Raw genomic sequence first — 20,967 nt, 5'->3', positions numbered from 1 at the left:
AGTAACAGCACTATACTTACACATTGCTGTGGATGTAACATGGTTAGAATTTCAGTTTATGTGTTCAGTATATTACCACATCCATGAATGCTCATGATGGGCGGGGCTGTTCGCTATGTGCACTGAAAATATATAGAAAGTTTCTTTGAAAATGTGAGGTCGTCCTGGGTACGTAAGCTGTCAAATATAAATCAGTATAGTTATTTTAATACAATATGGAACTATATTTTTAAGTACAGTATAAAAAATTAATAACTCGCGCAAGAGGCTCATTGATACGCATGCGTTACTGTAGTACGATAAGTGGCCGCTTCGTCGCCGCCATAGCAATCCCACACTGCTTGTGAGTGCATCATTTAACGGCCACAACTTCAGTACTTTTTATCAATATTTGCAATTGATAAAGTCATAAAGTTACTGAAAAAAACTTTAGATATAGAAGATAAATTAAAACCCATCAATACATTTTCGTTTGGGATGAAATATCCAGCAACCGTCATGACTTGAGTCTAGGGTCACCGGCTTAGCGCATAGTCAGCAGGCATGTATGTGGGTAGCCTCAGCAAGCTGCGCGCGCAGGAGCCGAGAGCATGTGTGAACTCGTTCCTTGCCAGTGGAGCGCTTTCGCTGCGCTGCACTGCCGTCGCTATACCGTATACGTGTAGCCAGCGAGGCAATGAACATCTGTGACGAAGATGAGTATCCAAAGAAATTTTTTTTATCAAAGTGACAAATAAAACAACTGTAAATAATGGCCTGTCATATTCAATCGAAATGACATCAACAATCTTACTCAAAGCGAGCGTATGGGCTCAGCCCTGCCGTGATTTCATTAATTGATAAAGCTGCTGTTGTGCAACTGTGGGAATACGGGCATTTACAAGATACTGGTAGCGAGGTAGATGGTCATAAGTTTGATCTTATTCCAGAATGATATGTGAAACGACATTTAAGCCCTTATGTTAGCCCCTATGTTCAGACACATGATCTACCGTTGTACGAATGCCTGTCTGTCTGCCTGTGTGTCTGGGGGTACAATTTCGGAAGAACCACCCATCAGATTTTAACCAAATCAGATATATAGATTCTGTTTTACAATGGCACAACCCGAATAGTGTTCTGCGGACGTGGATTGCTGAGTTTAAAATAATTTTCTCTATTATTGATTTCGGACATAAAATCATGGACAGTGAGAACAGCTGGATAAGATTTGACGAGACATCTTGCTAATGATGATCACACGAAGATATACTGCAGTGTAAGATATTCATGGCTGTCAGGAAGGTTAACTTTCTAATTTCCATATTTGATGAACGTTTTGCAATTAGGGGTTTAAATTAAAATGGCTGCACGGATCGGGATCTGGCGCAAAGATTCTGTTTGGTCATTGCAAGATTTGATCGTTTTCTCTGGGTATGGTTTCCGTTAGTAATGTAATATAAATAATCGACCGGCCTTAAAGCAGTATTCATTTCGAAAGTGAAAGACTTAAACGTTTGCTCAAACTTACCCCAATGAAACTTTCAATTATTCTCTTGCCAAATAAAAAATATGTGGTCACCATGCTAAGTTTAGTATTAGAGAAAAAAAACCCCTAACGTTAACCTTTACAGATGATTCGAAATTCAAAATGGCCGCCATCCTTGTGTATACAACGCCCTACATGAAAAATATATCATTTTCGATTTTCGAAAAACTAAGGCGGTGAAACCTTTTCTTACCTCGAGAGCTTTAAAAAGAGCCCCAACAAGTGATAGATCAGAAAAGTATCGTAAAAATGTTAGGCTTTGTCACTCCATTTAACCTTTATGCAATCCTTTCACGTCCATGCTATGAACAGAACGACATTGATTGCCAAACCTCAAACCCATTAAATTTAGCGCCGAGTGTGTGACGCAACTGAACCGTGTGGTCCAGGAAGAAGCTCTTGGGTATAATTGCACATAGATTTTATAAGAAGTTTTGCACTTTCGTAGTGAAGCCTTGGTTGTCAGGTTTTATTGTATATCTGGTTGGGCATTTACTTGCTCTACGTGATTAAAGGTTAGTTTTATTCCCACTGTGGTACCTCTTAGAAGTGCGTTTATGTGCTTCTCACGCGAAAGAGCTATTGCCGCTGTTCATATCAATTAGTCCGACTCAGTGTGTATCGTAAATAACTTGGACATTTGATTGTTAAAGGACAAAATCTGCTTCTTGCATTTCTTGTTTATATTGTGGTTTGTTTTTTCTCGAAATCGTCTGTGTTTAAATGCAACCATATGACGTCAATGTACTTTAATAATGCAGGGGTAAGTAAATCGCATTATATTACGATAATTACACCTACAAGCCCGTAATGAACTCTGGGATAACCTTATTTTTCACTACATTATGTCAGTTTGTTCCCCAATCAACGATCTCCTGGTGTTTCACTTGCTGATCATCAAGGCTTCGTACTCAGCGAAAGCTGAAATCATTACTATAAAATTCACATATACATTATATCATCATGGCTTCCCACAGGGTTAATGTAAAGAGTTGCGGGTACTTTGCATGCATTTACATACCAAATTTAATTATCTTTGCGTAACTTGGGATTCATAATTACCGAGAATCGAAAGACCTTGGCATTTCTAATTTCAGATTATTATAAAATTCTTGTAAGATATAATATATTCTCTACAAACACATGTGTGAAACACTCAAAATATAGAAACGTTTTAATCCCTGAACATAATTTTCTTCAGCCGTATGTTTGACCACAATGATATCATGTGAAAATATCGACGTAAAAGCCCAATTTAAAACTATATGTACAGCAGCTTCTTTATTTTCTACTTAGCTAAGTGGCATGAATATATGTATTCTGTCATTTTAATTAATGACAATCACAAAGCGTTCCACTAATCCATAACAATACAACGTATACTTAAAAGGATATAGGTTGCACTTTGTCATTATTTTGCTTACTATCCGATGAGACGTCATTTTAAGTTCTACTGATGTTATCTGTGCAATGCTCTTTCATACGGAAATAAATGTGTATTTCAAACCGTGTTTTGTTGCGTATATCGCCCTACCATGTCCAAGTCACTGTTTGCCCCAACACTACTTTCCAATAAGGCCTTTTAAAGAAAATTCTTTGTTTGCCATCCTTGGATTTTTGAAAAACCTACCAGCCAGCCAGGGGAAAAACAAACACAGACAAAAAATAAAAGTGTATTAACATAAGCTCAATCTTTACTTGGTTTCCTTAGGAAAAATAATTTTTTATTTGTAATAGTGTCAACATTGTGTTTGAGTTCTTAATTTCTCTGAAAACCTACCAGCACGCGGATGGCAAACGAAGAACTTTATTTAAAGCGCTTATTCAGTATCAAAGATGATTGACATTTAAGTACTGTTATAAAATTCCCATATCAATTTCTACATGAGAAATCTACACTTCAGTGTATACTCCTTTGAAAATTCTTCGATTTTTCTGACGTTTTCTTTTTTCTACCACCAAGATGCTCGGTTTGTTTTCCGTGACGTCATAGATCGTTTCGAATGATGCTGAACCGATTTCCCAAATTTGTATCGTCTGCAAAACTTTATTTTTTAACATCCATGAGTTTTTCTCTCAAGTGGGTTCTTTGTGTGTCCACGACTTGTTCCAAAAGTATGGGGTTTATAGGTGTTTGAAACGCCATGCATTAAATGTATACTATCACCTATTCCAATTTTGCCACAGTCACCATGGAAATAGAACATCTGACCAATCACAGATTTTAACCGGGTGGCCGCTTTTTAAAAACAGCGCCCTAACATGAGCATTTTGAATACCAAGGAACGCCCCTTTGACCATATATGGGCATATTTAGATGACAAGTGACTGTATACCAATTAAGGAGCTAGGTTATTATAAAGGAAAGAAAAGGTTATCAAAATAAAAGCTGATTTTGCATTTGTTGGTGATGATACCACCAGTAGGGGGATGTTAAACCCGACGGCTGCATGATAAAATGCCGTAACATTCTTAGAACTCATCCATGGTCAAGAGCTTTTCTTCTTGTTACCTGAAAGCATCAATTTCACTTCTCAGAAATGTCGTCATACATATCTTGGATGTTCATCTCCTCTGATCTACGCAAGGGTCCTTTTTACCTGCAGTCACCTAAGGAAATCAGGTCACAATATACATGAGTTATGAGGCTTCTTGAATTTCAAATAAAAAGTGGCGGGCTTGCCTATAGAATCCATGGTGTACACGCCTGGACGTGTCAGACGATATCTTGACTCTTGCGTCAAAGCGGCGGATTATTTTACCGAAATTAATGCAACGGTATTGCTGACACACGCCCAGTCATGCGTCCAGTCGTCTACTATTGTTCTAAAATTGGTTTCGACGAAATTAGCACATCAGGTGAACCATTGAATGGGTACGAAAACGAATCGTGGACGTTGATCAAACCACATATTTCAAAGGTGAGTCAATAAATAAGAACTAGGGCTGAGAGCTATTAAAAACTCTGCGTTGTGTTAATATTTTCACAAAGTAGAGCCACATTGTTCTTGTAACACCGACTAAATAAACAAATAATGTCGGTTAATTTTAAGGCAGCTGCTCCAAATGTGCTATCATGCCCGAGAACACCATGATGCCCATCGCTATCTGAAACAGGCACGTAAGTCTTGACTCGTACAATAAACAAAACTGACATTGTTTCAGTAATAAAAAACGTTTCATGATATAGGGTCATCAAATAGAAATAACAGCTGAGCACTTCAGCGTGGGTAAAGGGGAAGTAGTTGGCTGGTGATAATTTGGCTCTAAAAGTCGCAAAAAAACCGGATAAAAGATCAAACTGCTTTGTAACTATAGGAACGAGGCGTACACGGCGCAATACACTGACACTTGCATTAGAGCATTGCCATAAAAAAGGGAAGCCAGTCCGAAATAAAATTTAATAACCATACTTAATAGCGCGCGGGTATACTTTTACTTTCGAATATTAATCAGTATATACCCTGCTTGCTGTGCGTGATATGTCAGCATATTTCATGCACTCGGTTTGGTCAGATATGTTAACATTTGCCAATTAAATGCCAGCAGTAAATTATCAGTGTGCTACCCCAAGGCTATTTATAAACTAATACGGTTTAAGTGAGGCAACGTGTGTCAATATTTCTAGCTTACGTGCGATCAGACGTAAACACCGATGGGCAAAAACCTCAGTGAATATAGACATTCATAAGATAGATGTGCCGACACAGCATGTATAAGACAATCACACAACCTTACCTGTGAATGCATGAAATATTTCGACTCAAATTTTCAATGATTTCGCGTACTTATATCTGCATCCGACCAGTTCTTTTCGCAAGGACAGCCTATGCTTTGTCAAGACAATTAGATAAGACAATTCTAATGTTTCGCGAATACGTAGAGTTTTTTTATTTAGTTGATATTCTGCAGTGTCTATGATATCAGTATTAAAACCCGTTTGTGTCCATGTCTGCATATAGGCTGTGTGCTGTGTGCAGGCCATGGCATAGCGCATCGGTGTATGGCGTTGTGTGTCACGCAGATTGCTCCTACGTCGAACCAAGGTCTCCCTGTAGTCCTGTGGGATGCGGCGGGCGACATATGGTGCACGATCACACGGTTTTGGGCAGCCATACTTTACGATGTCAACTACGATGTTCTCAGACAACCGCCATTTCTCTAAGTGCTGTTTAAGTTAAATGCGGCCCACACGCCACGTCTTGCAAAGAGAGCCAGACAACGACTCAGCTTGACAGACGTTTGAGCATTGATTTGCCCTGTGCCAAACAAACCACAAGGGGTAAAAAAAGATGTGCTGTGAATAATATTGCAATGGAGAAAATATGTCCAATGTTTTTACAGTTTCCCCGAGGGGAAATCGACAAGGCTGACCCGAGAGTGGTGAACTTGCGGGCATATTGCAATGCCGAAGGCCGGATATTGATAGTTTTGAGTGGCAAAGGTGTCGTGCTCGCGGGGTAGTTGTTTCAGAAAACATACATTTATATATAGTTTTAAGGTTATTGCTAATCCAAACATCGGCATGGCGGTATAAGTATCAACATGTTCATTCGTTAGATTCCTGTCTCTGCTTGGTATATTAGGCAATCCATTATGTGTTTACCTATTGCTTAGTTGGGATTCGTAATGCATGTCACGTGATATGATTAATTTGCAATTTGGACGTTCAACACATCGTCCGTGGTTTTCTGAATTTTGTCCGTTCAAAAACTTCCTGATCTGTTACTTACGTTACTTATTTCATCATGGCAACTTTTCGTTTGATTACATTGATTTTATCATTCTGCAGTCGAGTATACAAGCCGAGGTAGTCTCTTTAAGGGGCAACTAATGCTAATTTTTGATAACTTTTTTGATTATTTTTATTTTCAATGTCGACCATAATTTCGTATTCTACTCCCAAAAGCATGTTGAGATACACAGTATTCAGCTTTACAACTCAGCCTGTACATATGTGGACTGCATTGTTATTGTTGACAAGTGAATTCTGGTCCAGATTAGAATTCAAATGTTACACATATACGCTATGTTGACGGGCTAAATAGTGAGTGTTTCAACATTCTTTTGGGAGTAGAATAATAACTTGCGATTTACTCACAAAATAAAAATAATGAAAAAAATCATCAAACATTACTGGCCCTTTAATGTTATCATGGTCACAACATTACTTGATTAGACTGATTAGACAGGCGGAAGGCAGCGGTTTAGTGCCAGAAACTTGAATGCGAGGTTATGGCTGACACTGTTGAATTGACAAATATCGTACAAGAAATTTCATGATACAGAAAATTACAGCTCGTCGGGAGTATATATGCTAGTCTCATTCATAATCACTCATCAACCATTCCAATTCGAATGCCACATGCATGTTATACCTCCATTGAAGAAATACCAGTTATATCTGCATTGTAGTTTTTGGCATTTGTCCTGAATGACACATATACAAAACAGACGCTAAGGCAGGGAATCCTTCTCTAGATTAAAAATGAAAATATCATGTGAACCGTTCTGTTCGCGCCTTACAACGAAAACAGCCTCATCTTTGCAATCCCGTGATATTCTGTCATCCATGGATTTGTAACGATGAACGTGCTGATTGAAATAGCAATGACAACCATTTTTTGTGAGTTCCGATATGTGAAAGATTACTTTTTCACATTTGTAGAGCAGTTGCTTTTCAAGTAATTGATTTTTAAGTCTGCACAAACTTTAAGGGCCAGTGACAGCCAGCTGAACTTTCGATGATTTTTTTCACTATTTTTGTATTTAATGCCAACTATAATTTCTTGTTCCACCCCCATGTTGAGATATAGCGTATTCAGCCGCTTTTACATGTGTAAACTGCATTGTTATTGTTGACGAGTGAGTTGTGATTCGGACTAGGATTCAAATGTAAATGAGAATTCATACAAACCACTGTGTTGAAGGACTGAGTTGTAGGCGTTTCAACATGCCTTGGGGAGTGGAACAGGATCTTGCAAGTGGCATGCAAAACAACAGACAATTGTTAAAATCACCAAAAGTTTCAGCTACTGTGCCTTTTATAGGTAGATGGATGGGGTTAAATCATATAGAAGGCTGCACTACAGCCTGAGTATTCTGGAATGTCAAGCCGCCCTTACTATAGAAATCTTGCTGTAATGTGCAGGTGGTTGAGTATTTTATTCCATTGACGTCGATGACGGATCACAACTGATGATCGTATGCGGGAGTAAAATCAGGCAAAAGTACTTCGGACACATTTCTCTTTTCAATAGTTCATCAAATCGACGAGTAGTTTGTCAATTTGATGGAATTTGCTTTCTGTCATCTGTTGAATAGAAAAGTATCCGAGATCGTTCAGTCGCAGTCGCGTGCGGTATACATTATTGAGCACGACTCTGACCGCCATTTCACGAAAGCACGAGTCTCATTGGTTATTGACCTGAGTGTTGTCAATCGTAAATGACGTATCTAGTGTTCTGCAAGGGAGCGAAAATATCCGTTCAGTATCCATAGGTCCTTTATCGACGACTTTAAAACCCCAATAGCTGCGAATTTTATGCATCATTGTCATTTTATCAAACCAAAATTGGTTCGTGTAAATGTGCCAACTGTAGGACCATGCCTACGCTAAATAATAAACGGGTGACGCACTCATAAAACGCCCCCACGGAAAAGTACAAAAAGCAGTATTTCCCGCACATATTCTTCGTGATTATAAAGAAAAAAATGCACAACCCACGATGGCCAACATTTTGTAATTGTAATCTTTATTTTCTCTGTCACATGATTAGTTTTTTTAAAGGGTAGGAAATATAAAATGTTAAAATGTTTGTATTTACATGCCATTTTCGACATTTATGAAAGTGTTATACACTTCTCCAGTCCCTAATGGGTCTTAATCAAAGAAAACTCTTGGAAAACTGAGGATATTTTGAGATCGGTTTATTACACATACGCAGCTATTGGGGCTTTAACTGGAAAGAATGTTACATCGAAAATAGAAAAGAAATTCATAACACTGTGTTTCATACAACCCCATGGAATAACTGTCTTTCGCCGACTTTTTTCAAATTGAGAGAGAGAGAGAGAGAGAGAGAGAGAGAGAGAGAGAGAGAGAGAGAGAGAATTTGGAGGAGGGGCTGGGAAGCACGTCAGACAGACCGACATTATAGGCAAATTACTATTTCTTTTCCAAAAGCAACACAAAATAGAGCATACTACAGTGCATTTCTTTCCCAAGCAGACATATTGTCTATCCAGGTTGTCTCTAATTGTCCGTCGTTCGAGACACTAGCTCTAATCACCTAAAGATTCAGTGTGTTCTGTCAATACCTGCTAATATACATCCGACCGATCTCAGCAACGACTGTCGGCAGTGCTATCGATTTTTACTTGAGGACGATCTTCTGTTCTGTCTATTCCCCTAGAACAGTTAGAACGAGACATATCAGACTCTATAAGCGCTTTTGAAAAGGAAGACACTATACAATGACAGAACTTTTGAAGGGTTCATTTTTCCCGTCGACACGATGAACTGTCGATGACTTGTATGTTTACCCTGGATAAAAAATTTAGGGTCTGCGCATGCCCATCGGTGTTCAATGATTAATGGTATTAGTGTTCCCCCCTCGTGCGTACGAGACTGACGTCACTGTTGGATGTACCTTATAGTACGTCCATGGGACTAGGATTCATTCGCTCGCTCGCTGGTGGGTCTTGGCCGGTATATAATGTGAGTGAAAGCCACGTCTGCTTGATGACTAGAAACAACTTGTTTTCCAATCTTGAGAGAGTCTAGTAAACACTTGCTAAATCTTTCTCGGGGGACTTGCACTCAAATCACCGAGTTGCTAAGACTACTTGGGGGATGTGTCAAGCGCTAATTCCGGGCCTCCAAGCTGCGATGGCAAATGCATCCAGCAACATTATGCCATGTCTTGGGAGACGTGACCCGACTGAGCGAATTATTGCCAGCTTTGTGGCGCAATACATAGCAGAAGGAGCTCGGTGATAAACGCAGGCGGCTTAGTATAGCAGTCGCCCGATTGATCACGACCCCCGGTCTACAAATCGATGACACGTCAAGCCCAAAATGATATATTTCTGACAGAGAACGCGAAAGGAAAACAATCAAGACGACTAAGGCTAAAGGAGTTACTGGCGATGAGATATCGCCTTCCCTGAAAACGATGCGTTCAGAAATAAAGGCACACGCATGATAGGGGTCGCTGGGTGATTCACTGCAATAACGCCACTGCTTTCAGAACGCAGGATTTTAACGCGGTCCGGAGCGTCAGAGTTCAACCATGAACTTGAATAATGAACAGGTACTGATGATTATGACTGATCCAATGCCGCAAAATGGTAGAAATGACTTAGCTTGTTTATTTATAATGACAGCTATGAGACAGAGAACAACAAGACTTCCAACTTCAATTAAAAAGCATCTTTCGAAAAGTAGAATAATATGTCAGAATCCACCAACATCACATATTTTTAGGTTAACAAACAGACTAGGGCTCTCTGAAGAGATTTTCAACAAGAACGATGCTTGGTTGGTAGCGGTAATTGGACGTTTGCCGTTTATCATATTTCCCATGCATCTTCCTCAACACTCAAATAACCATTCTTCGTAGGCCTAGTTTAAAGGAAAGGGGTCGTCGGACCTCTGCTCAAAGGTTGCCAGGGACTCCTGCGACCGATGTAAACACTGTATCTAGGGTACGTTGGCGATTGATGAATGTTAAAACATGTTTGTTAACAATGAGTATCGTAAAATTTGAATGTTGCAGCTATGTTGATGTGATGAATCTAGATATCATGCATGAAATACATTGTTTGTAAACAAGAAAGTCGCACACGCGCAGATCCGACGACCCCCTCCCTTTAACCATGAACTTTTTAAATAAGGTATGTAAATAAATGTTGATGACGTTCTCCCCAGAAAAAAAACGGCAGAATTAGATTTATGAGAATTGCATCTATGCGAAATGTAAAGAAAGTTTGAGTCTTAGGTTGTCATATGGTGTAAGTATTGAGCCAAACAATGAAATTGTTATCAGCACAACATTTCAAATTTTAGATTTATCGAATATCATGTACTGTCTCTGATGATCCTGAGAATAGTACTATTAAATGACAGAAATTTAACGCACTGTGTCGGATTTTTTCACCTTGTCGCTGCGACCATATTAGGCTAGATACGCGACTTCGAGTCGTGAGTAAAGGAACAACAAACGATGAAATTCGGTTTCTTGAATAATTAATAATATCCAGACGGCCCCTGAACCGTCTTCAGGCGTGCTCAAGTTATGTTAACATTCGGGTACTATCGTAATGATTTTCTCTCCTGCGATTGAGCATTGAAAGATCCCGGATGTGCTCGACTGTGATAGAGGCCCGATAATACCCGACACGGAGAACGTAAGTTGTTTGCCGCCTTGTGAGCGCTCCGAGTGAATCCAACAGTAGTTTTGAAAACCGCGTCATCACCTGTGCAATCTATCTTCCCTGGGCTTTTGGTGATCCGAAACCCTACTGTAAATCCGCTCTGATTATGTAGCACTACAAAAACGATGCTTAGTGTGTGGGAATATTTCCAGCTTTTTTTCGCCTCAATAGTTATGGTTAACGGTCGCAAACCATGGCAACCGGTGGGGACAATGCTTACAAAATGCTGATGATTGACAAATTCCCCCGAGGGGAAAGTTGATAATTGCGCCTGAGCAATATCAGAAAGGCGTGCACGACTATTTAAGTAAAGTCAATAGCGACATAGTCTCACAGTCAATCGAATCAACGATGGATTCCATCAATGCCTCATAATTACTTCCTGCGGAATATCTTGTTCAGAATCAGAAACATTCTTAACACCTAAATTTGACCCGGTGCTGGGCGAGATTGAGTTACTTTTGCAGTATTTGTCGACAGATTTCACGTGCAAATCCTTACAGCCGATGCTTATCCGTATCGTTATTTGGCTGAGCCATCTGACTATCAGCAAAAAAAATATCGAGTTGACGTTAATGAAATTGGCTGTGTCTTAGGAGAGATCTTTTTAATATGTTGCACTTGTGGGCCGGGTTTAATTAATGCGTATCAATTTTTCAGCATTTGTCGTGTTTTATTGAGGATTAGCACTGTTCTTGAATATTATCGATGATTAATTAGCCTTACGGTTCACTACAAGATGTTATACGCTTTTAACTTGTTCTGTTTTTCTCCTCTAAGGATGTTTCTGCACATTGTCCAACGGACAAGCCTGGCGCCGAGACCTACGTGTTACCCGGATGTACGGAATTACTGCGACGCAAGTGTTGGGCCAAATGTAGCGCAAACGTCGGGAACGGCGTGCTTTAGCTGATATGACAGCCGCTCTTTGAGTGCTGTGAGGGCATCACAGTCCCCGTTGTGATGGCATAATTGTGGAATAACCCATCCAGTGCTTCGGTTTGGCTCCGTACATTCGTTTTTTACTCGCACTCAGTGGAAAGACAAAGGACACAGCGTTTACGGCTTCTATTCACTGTTCGGTTTCGGCCAACACACCTCGCCGTGCTCGTGAACTCAAACCAGCAGTCTGCCGTCGCCCTTCGCCTGACAGTCCAGTCTTGTACTGCACACAAATGGAACCTGCGATATAGTGAGTCTTCTCCCTCGCCACCCGATGTTCGATCACGGATCGGAGACCGGGAACATGTTTCGCGCTCTGTTATGTGTTTGCGGAGGCCCTTTTGTGTGATTTCGACACCGTGTGGCAGTCACATTCACGGCTCGACGATAGGAGGGAATGTAACGTTTACCGTGAGCAGTCCACTGTGCCCGCATGGCTGTTTCTAATGCAAGTTGTGATCGAAAGGTCGCTCTAGATCGTAGTTGATCTGGGACGTGGAAACGTGCGTTAAATCATCACATGGTATGTAGACGAAAAATAATACTCTTCAAACCGCCAAGTGAGATCGATGACAATTTTCGACAACAGTTGTACAGAATGCTCGATTATTTGGTCATTCCATAGTTTATATCCGCCAGTTTTCGCATTTTTGTTGCACGAGTGGTTTTTTTATCCTGTTTGTTTCATGTTGATCTGTGAGGCAACTTGTGTACGTGCGTTTCACGTTAAGGTGGATTGCCCACACGGAATAGCTAAAATCGTGGAATTAAATATTCTCGGCCTTCAAAATGTCAGGAAGCGGTTGTGAGAGTGTCCTCATCCTAATCGGTGTGTTGTATATGTGTATGCTGGCTCAGCTAGTTATCGGCCGAGTGCATACGACATCAAATGGTGAATACAGAGAAGCGTTTGGCTGGAGAAACGCCATGAATGCAAATGAACCCGTCCTACGGGAGATACTTCATCACTCAGTAGCCTTGGAAACGGCTGCTAAGCAACGGGAGGTGCCCCGACTCGATGGGAATCTGCCGTACCGTGGATCCGTATCTGCGAGCAGGGAATTCGTTGAACTCGAACCGCTGAATCTCGGGGAGCGCAAACTGAGAAGATCGCCTCGGAGGGCAACTGTGAAACGAGAAGATGCCTTACTGTCCCGCGGGGATGAGGTACTGTGGCGTTCAAAGATTGATGCGGTAAAACGCAATAACTCACAGCGAAGAAAGAGAAAGGCCGATATATTTGATTTTTATAGGTCCGTCTATGACAATGAACTTAATGCGGCTTTGGAATTTATCAAGTATAATCAAGAGCAAGGGCATAATTGTACCCACGTGACCCTGCCTTCACTGAATATTAATAGCGCCAACGATACGTACAGTGAGTTTAAGGACCAGGCAAAGGCCGCCGTTAAAACAGCGAATTTATTAAACACATTTTATCAGACAACTCCCACATCAGGATCGGCCAACAGCTTTCTGGGAGACGACAAAACTTATTTTTCACTTGTTCGCAATAATGTCGAGAGCGACGATAATATTTTCGGATGTTGCATTGCTTTCGGATTCCAAAAATACAAAGGCGACGTGGATCTATTCGCCCCGTACGCTTACCGAGCGGGCGAGAAGTCAGTGGTCACCAAGGACCTGGCCAACCTTAACTACACGTCCTTGCAAGACGGTGGATTTCAGTGGTTTTTGAGACACAGCGAAAAGCCACCGGATGACTACCGCATCCAATCTCTATTTGGCTATCATATTCCTCGTTATAACCAGACAGAGTTTGCCGACACTATCAACGTGTCCCACCTGTTTATCGAGGAGACGGAGGGATCATGGAGTGCCCCATACTTCGATTGTGGAGGAGGCCAGACATGGCTGGTTACTTACTCGGTACCCTTTTACGGCAATGACCATGAATTCAGGTGGGTACCACTTTACGGCTTTTTCCAGGCTGCTCGTATGCTATAATTTGAATTTGAAGAGTAACATGCTCATGTTACTGAAATCAGAATACGATAAGCAATATCCTCTAATCTGACATCCTTAACTATTGTTTAACAAATATTTGATTCATTAATTTTTATTTTAGAAGGAATTTATTTACGCCCAAGGTGCAAATAACTGTTACATGAGAAAAATATTTTCATCACGTGAGCCTAGATTTTTTCTTTAGTTGGAATAGAAATATTTCCGTTGGTAAATGAGTAAATAACGTGTGTGGTTTGGAAAAAGGCAATAATTAGTAAATTATTGCGTGAGTAATGCGTCATTTCTGCATCGCTCAACGGTGACAAAACACGGAGCACGCTTTTCTGCAGGCTCAGTACCGGACAAAATCGAGTTTGATAATTTGCATGTCTGTCGCTTGATCTATTGATGGAGTGTGGGATAAGGCTTTCCTTGACTCTGCTGCTATTGATGGCTGCAATGGCGTCATTGGACTCATTACGATGCGAAGCCGATCCCGTTTCATGCACGGTTGCTGGAAAACACGGATTTCAAAGAACCTGCGCAAGCCGCTGGGCACAGCACCATCAAAAATGAGAAGGTTGAGGTTGCAGTGCAGTGAGGGTAGCTCGTAAACGCTTGCTTCTAAAACTTATCGTGGAAATGCACAGCGTGTTTCTTCGGGCGTCATCAACTGCAAAACAGCCGCAATTGTGTTTGAAGGGGTTAATGAATCTAATAGTTTTTACACTGCTGTGTTTAGATGCGTTTTCAAAAGTCATGTGTAAGTATATTGGTCTTACCATAGTTAACTGCTAATATTGGTGCAGTAGTTTAATTATATGACACTGTGATGTTATCATATGCTTTCCTTCGAGATTTCAGTAATTTTAATATTTTCCGGGAAAAAAAGCGTTTTTAGCCTTAATTGACACACTTCAAAGTAGGAATGTTCCAAAATGAATCATTCCTTTCATCTTTCGAGCAGTTCTCTTACTATGTATCAAATCATAACGGAAATATGTTACCCCTGCACTGTTTAACAAAGTAATTTACGGTGCGGACTCCAATGCTTGTTTACGAAATGTTGTTTATCACGTGACCCAGGATACCACCACTGTAAACACGTAAAAGTACCACATTCTGTCCATACGCCGATAAACGCAGAGCTACACATGAAATCACAGTTATTCTTCTATTAGTATTTCTTTTGTTAGGCCATTCCTAACTCTCATCAAAATAATTATCATGAGACTTTTCGTCCGAATATTCTATGTATGCTTGCATGAAAGACACTATTCGCAGTCGAGAGGTTTCTAGTTTGCGTAAAAGACTGTTGTACAACCAATATTGTCGCTCTGTCAGTGCAAAGCTGATAACACTTTACTTTGATCAGAAAATAGCTCTAGCTTTTGATGATATTTTCATCGTTTTTGTTCAAAATAAACAAGTCTGTTGTGTTCTTCTTGTCCTTCCTAAAGTATGTTCAAATGCTAAGCATTATCCTGCACTATGCCTACTGTTGGCAAATAAATTCTGGTGCGGACTGAAATTCAGTCGTCAACAATGAGATTGGACACATACTGACTGCGTTGAAAAGTTGAACTTTAGGCGTTCAGCATGATTTTGGTAGTAGACCTACAAACGGCATAGAACAAAACGTCCATATACCGGAAATTCATCAAAATTTACTGCTAATTGAGCTTTAATTCTTTCTCAGCTATGAAAAGAAACCAATTTCCACTCACACACACCAACACACGCGGGATTTGTGGCAACAGGAGACTGCGTTTTCATGAGAGACTGGGAACTCTTCAGCGCGAAAAGGGTCCTTTCAGGTTTATCCTTTGGTTGCCTGAAACGATTAATTGCCAGTGCATTGCATCGGTTGATCTCTGTTCCAGCCGCAGTGACTCAGAAATTCAACACGAAGCATATTCATAAAACTTCCTGATGACAATATCTCTGTGACAGACTGTGTTAGCATAAACCTTCACCGTCTGAAGGGAGCCACTGGATCAAAATTGGCACTGCGCTTGTCTCTTGAATGCGCGTACGAATCGTGAACCATGGATCGAGAAAAACACAAAATAAATACAATGAAATGCCCAAACCGAGAATGGAAACTTGATTATTCACGCACGATTCCGGTTGTACACAGTACAGTCAGGATCAATTTTTAAACGAAGGTGATACATCGGTATGGCTTACCGTGAGGGTATACACTTGACGTCACTGATGACGCCAGTCAACTTATTTTACCACCGAGACGTTAGGGCTTGACTGCTGCCCTTTTCTGACAATATTTCATTCTGTCTTCTTTTTTGATGCAGTAGCAACCGAAAATAACGCTGTATCTATTTCTAATTGTTGCTCGGTAATTAGTTCTGGTAATTACACAGCAACGTAGTACATTATGTGTCCAAATCTGGTTTAGTCAACTAGAATATTGCCATAGCCTACCTTGAAAATAATAGATTTTCACAAAAATAAAGACGTTATTTGCATTTGACATTTGCATCAACATTTGCCTTTTACTTAGCTGTATCTTCGAAGAGACACTCTGTAATTAATTATAGTTGACCGAATATCAATACCAAGAAATAATCTCGACGTATTCGAATCCGAAAGAGAAAGTGAATAAGGCTTGAATATTGATATCACATGGCATAAATGCCATTTGAAAGTACTTGATTTGTTACGCTCTATCTGTTGATCTATTTATCCACCGTCAATCATTTCATCTATCCGTCTATCTACCGACCTACCTACCTATATATCTATCCATCTTTGTCTGTGTGTGTCTGTCCGTCTGTTTACTTTCTTTTATGTTCGTCTATTTCTTCTTGCATATAAACTTAATGGACAGATAAACATACAATACAGACAATACATACATGCGTATATACATACACACATACATACATACATACATACATACATACATACATACATACATACATACATACATACATACATACATACATACATACATACATACATACATACATACATACATACATACATACATACATACATACATACATACATACATACATTTTTAGAAAAGAAAAAAAAGGCCTCTATACAGTAGCTGCAGAAAATGTTTCAGAATATATTGTGAATATACTGTATCAGCCGTGTTTGAATTATATACGTATACACCTTTAGTAATAGCGCTCCATCGATTTATAATCTCACATGAAATAAAATTTGACAGTGTAAGCTTTTATGTTTGTCTCACTGCTGTGACCATATGACCCCGCCTTTCCACCTCGTGTGTTTGTTTTTAGCACACGAAATTAATCATCACTCCAAGACTGTATTTCATGCTCTTTCCATGTTATTCAGCCGTAATCCCATGCCCCTGTTCCACAACCTCTCGTCATAAACGGTTGGAAAGTAACGACCACACATCTTACAAACTGCCCGTAATACTGACAACTTCATCAGAGCGAGTTAGCTGTTGGCCCAAACATCTATTAATCAATGAGAGCAGTGGATTCTGAGCCCCAAAATAGAAACATTAACCTTAAGATAAACTATTCGCCCTCTGCAATTAAATATTTCAGTGTCATGCCCGCGGGAGAGACAAATTTTCTCGCATTTTTGTGATTGCAACGTCTGGCATTTCTCGGTAGAAGCAATCGCAACATTTAGCCCTTTCTCTGAAGTGTTTATTTAACATAATTGAAACTGGATATCCACGCCCCGCGCCTCTAGGTAAAATGTTGGGCAAACTAGCATAACATGTTTATCTCACTTTTTCACAATTAAACCGTGTTGGTCTTTAAAAGGACTTGACATGTGCAAACATGAAAGTAGGGAACTACTTCCACGTGTAAACATACCCTATTCAGATAACACTTCATTTGTGGTAGCGATTAATGAAGAGAGCGGACAGAACGACCGCTTGGACATGTCAATAATTGAACTGTAGCGGCCATGGTACTATAACCCTTTGAGCGCCAAAGTCATTTTTTTCGCCCTTAATGAACCCAAATAATTTTTTCAGATTTTTGCCAAAATTTTGATAAAAAACTGTAGCCAATGAAACATTATGTCTCTTTAGTCCAAAATTATCGAAGTATTTCGAAAAAAATTCATACAATTTGGTAAAATGTTGCACTAATATTTTGGTGGGAAAATTACAGCACTCAAAGGTGGAGATAGAGGCCAAGGCTCTGTGCAGACTCTAGGTTTTCCACTTGAACGACATCGCGATGTGACGCCATGGGAGAGTCTTTCATGGAGAGTGGATATCAGCAAAGAAAATTCTGGAAGCCATAAATTGAGGTGAAATATTACATCATCATTTCTAATGAAAACAAATCAAACAAAACTTGGTGGTACACGTGAGACATTGATAAATGCCTATCTTGTTGTATAGGTCTACAGCTCTTTTCATCGTATGGCACGAAAGCTGAATTTGCCACTTTGGTAAACAACAGTCGAATGAGTCACCGAAACCTTCATGCAGTAACAATATCCTTTAACCTAAGAACTTCAAACCGTTCTTTGTTGTCTAGAAGGACAATTGCTTTACATGTAAATGATATTTTAATATTTTTGTTATAGAAAATAATATTTAATCTTTTTGTTCTAGAAAACAAGAACCTATCTCTATCCTTCTCGTAAAGATATGTTGAAATACAAAGCATTGGCGTGCAAACACCAACGCATGGAAGCACAATGTGGGATATTTTACAAACGAGTTCTACTCCGGACTAATATTCGTTTGGTTACAGTCATATGGCATATTAAAAACACATGCACACTAATGTGTCGACAAGTTGAACACTCGGCATTTCAACATGTGAGACGAATAAGGAGCTCTATTTTACAAACAGAACAGCAACAATAAAGTAACATACATCAAACGATACTGCTGAAGGTCCTGCTTGTATATTGTATTGAAATTCTAAGCGTTGGACGCAACAAAACAAAATGATAGGTTTTAGTAAAGAATGTCGCTAAATCACAACGGAGAAAGCGTTGATTTGGTGTAATTTGGAATAGTATATAAACTTCATCGGAAAGGGATTCGGCCGCAAGGCCAAAAGTGGAAGTCAATATTTTAAAAAAATGTTGATCCCAAAAAGGGAGGACGCTACTCTAAATCATTTCATTTTAATCATAAAACAAACCTCGGATTCCACTTTAATTTGCATCGATTCGCATTAATTTCCGAGCCAGTGTGTCTCTGCTATTTGTCCGAGTAGATCTCTTCAACGATTCCTAGAAATCCGGAAGGTTTTATCAAGATTATCAATAATATGTGCCCGCTTTCTGCGAGTGTCTAATCGGTGGATGCAAAACATGAGCCTGTACAGATATGCAGTAACTCAATCTCTTGAACAGCCGTGCTGCCTGTTTGGTTTAATTGCATTACTCTGGTGCCGATATCGTACATTCTGGCACTCTGCCGCAATGTTGAACTGACACCGCTCTTTTCACACAGTATTAACGCACAAAGATTTTCTTTATAGTCTCTAGGATACCTGCACTAAAAACGTTTAAGGACGAATAGAGTATCACGTCTCAATCCTCTGAATCTTGATGCGTATGTTACGCACTACATTACCTAGTAATAGGCGGATTTAACAGGACAAACTCCAATCTTTATGATCCGCCACACGCGTTCGCGTCGAAATTCGCGCACAAGGAAGCTCAGTGGTGAACTTAAAGATATGCGATAGAGGCAAAAACATTATCACTGATTCCGAGTGCCCACGGGACCCAGGCACGAATTTGTTTTAGAATGGTTGTCACGTCACAGGTAATTATTATGGCAATTAAAAGAAATTTATCACCCTGAAAGGGAAATGCGGCGACGTCAAGATGTGTCTACCTCGGTTGATCGGATTTTATAGTAGGGATATAGATTAACATACGTGCTCTTTTGACTACTGATTTGATTTTCGCGTTGCATTATTCTGATACCGAAGAGCAAGCGTGACATTAACAATGTGATGGAGAAGAGTGTACAGTGGAACGAAATATACCTTTGCCCTTTCCAGATCTCTCAAACTACAGGAATCCGGTGCTTTAATTAGACATTTCTGTTTAAAACTGCATTCAGGGTATACTTAATCAGTGGAGAAAGGGTCGGCAGTATTTTCTGCGTGGAAATGAGCGTTCGTGAGGACTGAGCGATTTTATGGGCGTCTATTAAGCGGAATAATGTTACTGGACACGTTTTCGCATTTTGATACGAGTCGGTGTATTTGAAGAGTTGCTAAGGAAACGAGTCGGGTTATGTAGCAGTTGATATGATAGAGGAACAATCATAATAACAATTATGTAGGTATGTATGTATGTATGTATGTATGTATGTATGTATGTATGTATGTATGTATGTATGTATGTGTGTGTGTGTGTGTGTGTGTGTATGTATGTATGTATGTATGTATGTATGTATGTATGTATGTATGTGTGTATATATGAATGTATCTATCGATCTATCTATCCATCCATCTATCTATCTATCTATCTATCTATCTATACATACATACATACATACATACATACATACATACATACATATAGATATAGATAGATATAAATATGTAATTGGAACCATTTCTGCATTTCTGATATATATATATATATATATATATATATATATATATATATATATATATATATATATATATATATATATATATATATATATATATATATATATATATAGTTCTGGTTTTATTATCATCAGTGCTTGAAAAAGGTGTGCTAGTCATACCGAAACGTCGCCGTCAATCAAATGTTGGGATTGGAAATAAGGTAGACTCTGAACATCTCATCAGTTCGTAAGTCACTACAAGTTATATATATATATATATATATATATATATATATAATATATATATATATATATATATATATATATATATATATAAGCTTATGTATGTATGTATGTATGTATGTATGTATGTATGTATGTATGTATGTATGTATGTATGTATGTATGTATGTATGTATGTATGTATGTATGTATGTATGTATGTATGTAAAATTTCTGCATATGATAATAAGTATCCTGAACAGACATTTACTTTTAAAGTAGCAGAAATGGCGTTGGTCGATAATTATGTAGTGCATACAGTAATTGA

At 39.3% G+C, this 20,967-nt stretch overlaps 1 protein-coding gene across 2 annotated transcripts in view; it reads left to right on the top strand.

The window, feature by feature from the left end:
* The window catches only part of LOC139143709 (metabotropic glycine receptor-like), a 102,792-nt gene that overhangs the window by 37,298 nt on the left and 44,527 nt on the right, over nucleotides 1-20,967 (top strand). For both annotated transcript variants that reach the window (XM_070714243.1, XM_070714244.1), the window contains exon 2: nucleotides 11,747-13,830. In XM_070714243.1, the coding sequence (XP_070570344.1) occupies nucleotides 12,698-13,830 (1,133 nt within the window). In that variant the 5' untranslated portion in view covers nucleotides 11,747-12,697. The remainder of the gene's footprint in view (nucleotides 1-11,746; nucleotides 13,831-20,967) is intronic.

The sequence above is a fragment of the Ptychodera flava genome, chromosome 11 (genome assembly GCF_041260155.1).
Source record: "Ptychodera flava strain L36383 chromosome 11, AS_Pfla_20210202, whole genome shotgun sequence".
Classification (NCBI taxonomy): Eukaryota; Metazoa; Hemichordata; class Enteropneusta; family Ptychoderidae; genus Ptychodera; species Ptychodera flava.
This window is presented reverse-complemented; position numbering and strand designations above follow the sequence as displayed.